The sequence below is a fragment of the Sturnus vulgaris genome, chromosome 6 (genome assembly GCF_052056855.1).
Source record: "Sturnus vulgaris isolate bStuVul1 chromosome 6, bStuVul1.hap1, whole genome shotgun sequence".
Taxonomy (NCBI): Eukaryota; Metazoa; Chordata; class Aves; order Passeriformes; family Sturnidae; genus Sturnus; species Sturnus vulgaris.
This window is the reverse complement of record NC_142248.1, coordinates 25,402,485-25,411,453: the sequence shown is the minus strand read 5'-3', so window position 1 is coordinate 25,411,453 and position 8,969 is coordinate 25,402,485. Positions and strand designations below refer to the sequence as shown.

General features: G+C 53.0%; 1 protein-coding gene across 1 annotated transcript; it reads left to right on the top strand.

Moving 5' to 3' along the window:
• The first annotated feature begins 3,452 nt into the window (after window positions 1–3,452).
• On the top strand, window positions 3,453–8,152 carry PROX2 (prospero homeobox 2). The gene is given in 4 exon segments (XM_088167354.1): window positions 3,453–5,110; window positions 5,580–5,691; window positions 6,155–6,349; window positions 6,450–8,152. Coding segments are annotated over 4 exon segments (2,022 nt in total). The 5' UTR covers window positions 3,453–3,581; the 3' UTR covers window positions 6,636–8,152.
• Window positions 8,153–8,969: the final 817 nt, after the last annotated feature.

The following is an 8,969-nucleotide window of genomic DNA, read 5'->3' as shown; positions in this document are numbered from 1 at the left end:
ACGGGAAAATTAGTTCATAAGTAAGCCCTGTTCCTCAGGTTTGTTCTGTATGTTGAAAACATTTGAGAATTCCCCAGCTAGTTTCTGTTTTCTGCCTGCTTCCAGGCAGGGAACCGCATGTGGAAGAAAAACCCAAGGAACCTATTTACAGATTCTGAGAATCAGCCTGGGATAGTTATAAAGGGCTGTCTGGCAACCAGGCATTTCTCAAGGAGCCAAGTCTGGGTTATGCACATGTGCTTAATTTAGTCACTGCTTAATAATATATGAACGGTAAACTGCAAGCTTCAAAATATGAGATCATTTTCAAAGGAAGGAGGTTAAATAAAAATCAAAAGGGGAGAGTCTCTGAAGCTTTGAGGATGAGCTGACTACTCTAATAGAAGGTAACTGAGCCAGAAGTGCTCTCTGCCAGGGATTTCTCTGTGATCTGTCTTTCGAAGGCTAATATCCTTGAACAATATTGACCACCTGATGTCAACTGCTTTTAACCACAGCCTCCTGCCTACTCAATGAATACACTAAACATTGCCATGCTCAGTAAGCATGTGGAAGAAAAACAGATAAAGCCCCAGGAGTGGCATGCATGGCTAGACTTTGCCCACCCACCCATAGCTCCTGCATGAGGAGAAGTGTCTGATAACCACAAATGCTGCTGGGGCAGGAAGGCTTGTCCTGGGGCTAGGGTCAGGATGTGCTCAGCTGGGAGTGATGCCAGCTCTGCAGGTGTCTGTAAAGCACCCCGTGACAAACAAGGGACTCTGTGTTGCGGCTTTTCCTGTGTTGTACCATTTCTTGGCGATGTCTTATGCTGCAGACTTTCAGGACAGCCAAAATGCCTCTGTGCCCCCATGGTGTGGGATGTTGGAAATGCCTGGCCACTTTCCATGGAAGATGGGCAGCTGGTGGGATCTGGGCCAGCTCCTTCCTTGCGTGTGGCACGGCTTGTCAGCCTGGTGTATTTGCATCGTCTCACCAACAGTTCACCATCCTGGGTCCTGAATGGGGTTTCCGGCCAAATTCCAGGGGAAAATTGCTCTTCTGGGCCTCTGCCCATCTGGGCAGCCAGCAACTCGGCACCTGATAGCCCTTCACACCTGTCTGGCTCCAGGGGCTGTGAGTGCGGAAGACAGCAGGGAAAGTGGCTGGACGCTGGTGTTGGAGCTGACCTCCTGAATGTCCATCTGCATATTCAGAAGTCGTTCTCAGCTGGTTGGCTGCCTCCGTCCTCCCCACTCCCTCTTTAAAGGCCCGAGCGCAGCGGGAGGACGCGCCGGCGCTGCCCCTGCGGCATCCCGGGGCCCCGGGGGCTGCCAGCGGCTCGGCTCGGGACCGCGGCCACGGGACACTGGCATGCGGTGGCTGGGGAAGGCTCTGGGGGCGATTTCCGTCCGGAGGGACGGCACGCTGCTCCGTGCACGGCTGTCCCACCGAGGAGCACCCAGAGAGCCCGTGTGGCGTGCCTTCAGTTTTGGAGAAGGCACGCTGCCCTTCTCTTCTGAGCATCTTCATTTCGTTCCTGTCTTTTTGTTCAGGTAAGAGGAGTCTCGACTGCTGTTTAGTGTTCTGAAGGGTGGCACTAGCGAAAGCTACCAGTAAAACTAGGAACCAAAGCACGAACCTGTTAACTTTGTGGGGAAAGAGCTGTATCAGCAGGAGGAGTGTGCTTAGGGCAGCACCTTCTGGTCCTGCGGTGCCAGGGATGCTGCGAGGAGGGGACAAGGCCACGCACAGCGAGCTGCCATGGCCTGGGGCTGGAGGCTCTGCTCCCTCCCTCTAAATCTCCAGAAGAAAGATGGTGGTGCTGGAAACCTTAAGCAAGTGGAGGTCACCTTGCCAGCTCTGAGTTGATCTGCTTAAAAGGAGTGTATCACCCAGGTTCCAGGGAGCTGGGAAGCCACAGCACAGGGGACAAGTAGGCTCTTGACCTTGCTGTTGAGCACAGCAGAAGAGAGAAATTGTGAGCAAGTGTTAAAAGAAGGCATTTCTGTAGAAAAACAAGTGAGGTTACAGGACCACACGCTTGAGGAAAGGATTAAGGGTGGATGGAATCTATGATTGCAATGTGTTTGCTGTGCGACTTTGCTGGGTGCACGCGGCAGGCTGAGAGGCAGCTGCAGGCAATGGTGAAGCTTGTAACACAAGGGCAACAAGGCATGATGCTGAGAGCTGCTGGCACCCCAGCCTTGTGCTGGCTGTGGATAAACTGAGCAGTTTGAAAGACCCTTCAGCAGACTCTTAGAAAAATGAAATCCTAATGGTCAGGATGGGTGGGGAGACAACACAGAACATGTGGTGTCAGATAACCCAGAAAATACCTGTTTTGTCAAGACTATGGCTCTGGAAAACGTAGAGGAATTCAGGGGTGTTTAAAAAAAGGCAACCTGCTAAAAACCACTGAGAAGCAACCCATTTTCTACACTGCCTGGGGGACTTGGTGTGGAGCAGTTACAGGGACAGGAGGCTGATGATGTTGAAAATGATCAGGCATTTCTGGGAATAGCAAAAGAATCTCAGAATTTTAAGGTGTCCAGAAAAGACAAGAGCTGTCCTAATTTAGTGCTGCAAAGCTACTGCTAATTAATGTGGATAAGGAAAAAACATCCCACAAGGATGGTTACTGTGTAATTGCCCAGGATACAAGGTTTTACACCTTCTTTTGCAAAGCTGGGTAAGCGGGGAATGAGTGGAGGGGGTGGATCCCTGCTTGGAGCCAGCATGACAATTTTAAGCCTGGGGCTGCTGGCTCAGTATTTTTTCTCTTCCCTGATAATCCCCATCCTCATTTCTTTTATTCAGTGTTTTTCCAAGCTCTTAGGAACCCTATGTTGTGTTAACCCGAACATCTCGGTGTATTCTGCTCCCAGCAGGTCACACTGCACTTTTACCCTCTCTGTGCCCACCTCCGCCAGCCTGTTTGTGCTTGCCCAGCCCCCAGGTGCTGGCCCCCATCCCCGTGCCCTGGGGGCTCTGCTGGCACGTACTGGAGCCGGCAGAAGCCGGCAGTGCCCACGGGCTAGCTAATACCTCCACCAGGGATGCAGCTGCTCCACCCTGCTCTGCCAACACCCAGGAGCACCCAAACCCATCCCTTTGCCCAGGTGTACGAGGCAGAGAGCTCTGCCTGGTGCTCCCTGCCCTCACACCCGAGTCCACAAGCCCCAAGGGCAGTTTCCCCAAATGCTCCTGGTGCAGATGCAGCTGGTGATGTGGGAATTTTGTGCTCCCAGGCACTGCGAGCCCAAGGCAGGTGAAATGTACTCTGGACATGATGAATGCCTGGCTGGTACGTGGGAGGTGTGGCGGTGCCCAGGGTGTTGCTGCTGTGGTGTGACATCTGACAGTCTGCTCACAGGTTTTGCAGTGCCTGGAGGTTTCTGCTTGGGTCATTTCCTGGTGAAATAATTTTTGCAGGGCAGCAGGGATGCCATGGAAATCTGGGAGAAAAAATCTCTGGCCCCATGCTTGGAAAACTGCTGTATGAGGTCCTATTTCTTGCTCTTTCTCCAGTTCCACACCACTAGCAGGCTGAACATCAAACATCTGGGAAGCCTGCAAGTCTGTCCAGGCAGGAAGAAGATATGATGGACAGCAGGACTGGCTTTGAGCAGGACAGAGACTGTGCCACTTCAGGGCATGGCCAGGGCCTGAAATTGGAACCCTGTTTCCAGAATGACTCTCTTTTGCCTTCCCCCAAAGCATCCCTGATACCACAGCTCCTCAGCCACACAATGGTTGGCAGGAAACTAGATCCCACCATTCTTTTCCCTTCCTCTCAGGCAGTGGCCCTACCTCAAGACTACAAATGTGGTGCAGGTCCTGGAGAAGAAGTACAAGCTCTGTCTTTCCCCAGGACCCGTGCCCCAGCTTCCGTGCCCTGTGCTCGTGATGGGGACCAGCTCTCCAACCAGCACCCACGGGAGCAGCTCTGTGACCAGCACTTGCGAGCCAAGCGGGCCAGGGTGGAGAGCATCATCCAGGGCATGAGCCTCCCACCAACCCCTCAGGCATTTGACACGAACCCAGAGGCAGCTTTTAGGCATGAAAGAGGTGGTGAGATGCCCCAGGAGAGTAAGAGGAAGCCAAGGGTGCCCCAGCAGGGCGTGGAGGCAGCTGGACAAGTGGCTCCCACAGAGGGCAACTCCCATGCCAAGGGCTGCCAGCAGCTGAAAGAGCAGCTCTGCTTTTTAGAGCAGCAGTTGAAGTGGCTTCAGGAGAAGTTCTACCAAGTCTGTGACTCTGAGGACGCTGCCCAAACCCAGGAAGATTCTGAGAAAGTGCAGCCGCTGCCTGGAAAGCCTGAAGACAGACTGAACAAGGACATTGCCACTGCCACCAGCAACCTACGCAAAGTGCCTTGCAGGAGGAGTGTCCTGGAGGTGTGTGGGCTGGAGGAGGCTGAGGACAGAGGTGACACAGGTGGCCTGCCCTTGGCAGTGAGGGTACTCTCACAGGCACTGAAGCATGAGCTGACTGTGGTGACATCCCAGGTAGTGGACTCTGTCCTGAAGACTCTCTGGCCAAAGGCAGACAGCCACATCCAGAAGGAGCAGCACAGCCTTCCAATGCTGGGGCCAGATGCCAGGAGAGAGTATTCAGCTGGTGGGAAATGCAGAAAGCCACTTGCTAAGCCATCTCCCATGAATGCACCAGGCTCCCTGGGCTCACCCCAGGCTGAAGTCCTGCCAGGAGCTCTGGGGAAGAGCCTGGGCGCTTATGCTGGCTCCTTCAGTTCAAAGGGGGTCAGAAAACCCTCTAGGGTACCCAGCATGGGTTATTATCTGGGCTCAGCCACCCCTGTCCAGCACAGCCAGCTGCTGAGCCAGCTGTTGGGCTATGGCGAGCACAGCCTCTGGGGCAGTAACTCTCATGAGAGCCCATCTGCTCTGGAGAGGGTTTGTCCAGAGCCCCTCAACTTGCACTGGGGAACCGTTAAACTGAGGTCATCGATTGTGAGACAGCAGCAGCACCATCCCCTGCCCCTGAGCCCTGCCAACATGGAGAGCCCAGCACTACTGCCAGCTGGCAGGGATGGCCACAGTGAGCTGCCAGCTGCAAAAGACAGAGCACCCTTTGCCTTGACCCATATATCCTTTGGGGGCAGCTAGAGGTCCCTGGGGAATGTGCTCCCCTTGTCCTCTGGAACTACAGCTTGGCACTGCCCCTGCCAGCCTCTGCAAGGCCAAGGTCTCTGCTGCTCCATAGGGGGCTAAACTGGTGTGAGGAAAGGAGTCCTAAGCCATGGAGGGGCACTGCCACTCCTCAGGGTTGGTCAGATGCTGTAGCTGTGGGTATAAGCCAGGAGCTACCAAGCCTGCTCTTGGGCCATACTGGGGGTCCTGTCATCCTAAACCATGAACTGGTGTCTCATGGAAATTCTAGTTCTCACAAGACTGTGGGGAGCACTAACTTCCTCAGGGATTCTCAAGGGAAAAACCAGTGGCTGTCCAGCCAAGGATGAACCCCCTCTGCCCCACTGGCAGGTTATGAGGGCCTATGGGCATGTGTGTGTCAGGGGTGGTGCTCAGGGACATGCTGAGCTAAGGGCTTGCTACGTGTAGACATTCCTTGACCCCAAGGCAGATGCAGGAGACGCTGACTCCCGGGCACCTGAAGAAGGCCAAGCTGATGTTTTTCTTCACCCGCTACCCCAGCTCCACTCTACTGAAGACCTACTTCCTTGATGTGCAGGTAAAAGAGCAGCAGCCAGAGCCGGTGCTGGGCAGGGCTCTCATGTGGTGTAGCATCTAGCCTGTCTCCCTGGGGAACCATGAGGGAAGGGCTGCTCTTGTGTCCCCCTGCCTTGCTGGCAGGAGATGGGGGACAGCACCCATTTCAGTATGTGCTGCCCAGGAGCAGGTGCACAGGGCTGTGGCAGACCTGGGCTGTCAGTTCTTCAGTCTGTGCAATCGCTGTATTCAGATTAAAGCACATCATGAATGTGCCTTCCCACTGCAGGGCAGCTGGAATCTGAATCTCAGTGTGGAGAACACCTCAGACACCCCAATTTCGTTTGCCCCAGCTAGGGTTCTGCAGCCTTGGGGCAGGGCTGGGTTTGGGCCAGTCCAGCAGTGCCTGGCTGGGTTTTCAGAAGCTCGTGGGTAGGGAGGATCTAAGCTGGCATAACACCATCCTCTCGCTCTCCCCCCACCAGTTCAGCCGCTGCATCACCTCCCAGCTCATCAAATGGTTCAGCAACTTCCGTGAGTTTTACTACATCCAGGTGGAGAAGTTCGCCCGGCAGGCCCTGCTGGAGGGTGTTGTGGATGCTTGCACTCTCCAAGTCTCCCGGGACTCAGAGCTCTTCCGTGCCCTCAACATGCACTATAACAAGGGGAACGACTTTGAGGTGAGGAAGGGGATCTGGGGGAAAGGGGTAGTGGTGTTTGTGGGAGTAAGGAGGGATCGTGACACGGTGGTGCCATTGTCTGATGCCTGTCTTGCTGCAGGTGCCAGGGCGGTTCCTGGAGGTGGCCAGCCTGACACTGCAGGAGTTCTTCAGCGCTGTCAGGGCAGGCAAGGATGCCGACCCCTCCTGGAAGAAACCCATTTACAAAATCATTTCCAAACTGGACAGTGACATCCCAGAAGGGTTCAAAGCTGCTGGCTGCTCCCAGGAACTGCTCCACAGCTGAGTCTCTGTGAAAGCAGCCCTCGGTCGTGTGTGCAGCCACCATGTGCTAAGAACCTCATGGGCACTCTGTACAGCACCTGTTATTTGGGTAGTCTCTCTCTGAGGGCCATGCACTCTCTGCAGACAGCTCCTTAGGTGAGGCCTATCACTTGCCTCATGTGCTGGGATTTTATGCTGTGTATTTTATTCTGCTGCTCAGAACTGGTGAGGACTGCCAGAAGGGAGGGATAGAGATGAAGCCATCAGGTTGGAGCCTCAGAAGTTGCCTTGTCCCAGCTCTCCTCATGACCCTGGCTAAGCTGCCTTCATTCTCTCTTCCAGAGGGTCACAAACCAGGGCAAAGAGCCTTGCTCTTTATAAAACAGGAAGAGGTCCTAGTAGTGGGCAAAATTTCCTTGGCATAGCAGACTAGCGGATGTACTGAGTCCAAAAGCATGACTCAGTTTCTGTCCAGATACAATACACCAGTGTCCAAAGAAAACAGCTGGTGAATTCCAGCATTTCAAGCGTTCCATGGGGATAGTTGTTCTGTCTGGGATATGTAAAAACTGTCTGTCATAGCCAGCAAAAATAACATTCTCCTCCACCGCCCCTGTGCTGTTAGACAAGACCCCCCCCTATGCCGCGTGTGCTGTGGCCAAGCAGGTGTGTGCTCCCAGCAGTGTGCTCTGGGATGCTGGAGGAGCAGGGTGCACAGTCAGCACTGCTCGGCACTCCAAAGAGCCTCCATCAGCCCATCACCTGGGAGGACAGCTCCATGTTAAACACCCACTCATGTTCCCTCACACCGTGTTCCTGCTGGCAAAACTGCCCCAAGCATCTCTGTTCCTCACCCTGCCCTTGGTGAAAGCGGAGAATATTGTTTGGGATCCATCTGTGTGGTCTCTGTGGGTTTAACAAAAGCTGGGGAAGAGCCAGGCCTTGATATCTACAACCCCACTGCTGTAAGGGTTGCAGACTCAAGGAGGTTTCTTTACCCTGTGGCCAAGACTTAGTGACTGCTTTTCTACCTGATGGAACAAAGTGAAACATTTTGTGTTAAGGGCTCTCTAACCCTGACAGAGGGGGCAGTGGGGAGGAAAAGGCTGTGAAGAGGAGAGAGTCCTGACAGAGGCACGGCATGAGGGCACTGGGAGGGCCTTGATGAGCAACAACATACCTGCACAAAACCCTCAGGGAGAAGACTGGGGAAAGGCCAAGATAATTTTGGGTGTGCTGTAAGGTGTCAGCTGGTACTAGAGTGCAGCAAGTGACTCTTGAGAGGAGAATCACAGCTCCAGCATCTAGCTCCATCATCTAGGGGTGATCCACAGGCAATGCATCTACAGGAATAAAGAAGTGGTAACATCAGGACACAATGGGGAGCTCTGAAATAGGGGCAGTTTGACAGTGGTTCCCCCCATCACAAGTGTGGCCACCCAGATTTCCTGCTTCTTTTTGTATGTTTATTTCTCCAAGTTTGTGTAATTTACAACCTCAACACCAAATTTACTTGATTCCTTTTTAAATAAACATGTTGTTTAAGTTACCCCTTTACATCCCTACAGACCTATTTGATAATGCCTGTTCTAAAGTATTATCCTAGGAATTCTTGCTTTTTGTTGGGAAAAATAACACTGCAGCTAAAGGGCAGTCCTTCTGCCAGCATCTCTGTGGGGTCAAGCAGGCCCCACTAAGCAACCTCAGCTCCTTTCAACCTGCCCCCTCACCCAATGTCTCATGGTTAGTCTGCTGTGAAGTGTAACTTGGGAGGATCAGAAAGGAGGGTGGTGCTGGAAGCAGACAGACACATCCCAAAGCTTAAGGGTGCTGGACTCACATGTACAACATTGGATAAATGCTTCTGATGGTACCATGAATGTGCCATTCCTGCAGGCAATAACGACCTCAGAGCTTAAGTAATGCTTTGGATAGGCAAAACCAAAGCTGCTGGAAAGGGAAAGGACAGCCTGACTCAGGGAAGGGTCAGCAAATACGTCTCTTTGTAGCTAAATAATTAGGGAACATAAGGTACAGGTTTACTGGAGGCATCCTACTTAGCAGAAAGCCTTTTTACACAGAGTTCCAGGTGGGGTAGAAGTTTCTTGCTTCCTGTGGTAACATGCAAGTCCATGAATGTCACGAAAACAGCAGGTGGGAGACCAAAGACAAGACAGTGCCCCAAATCACAGTCATGAAGTGGCTGAGGCTCTAGGAGATGTCTGAAGGTCATCTTGTCAAAACCCCTGCTCTAGAAGGGCCACTGAGAGATGCATCAGGACCATATCAGAGGGGTTTTAAGTATCTCCAAGTAAGGAGGGACTCTACATCCTGATGATTAATGAAGACATTTAAC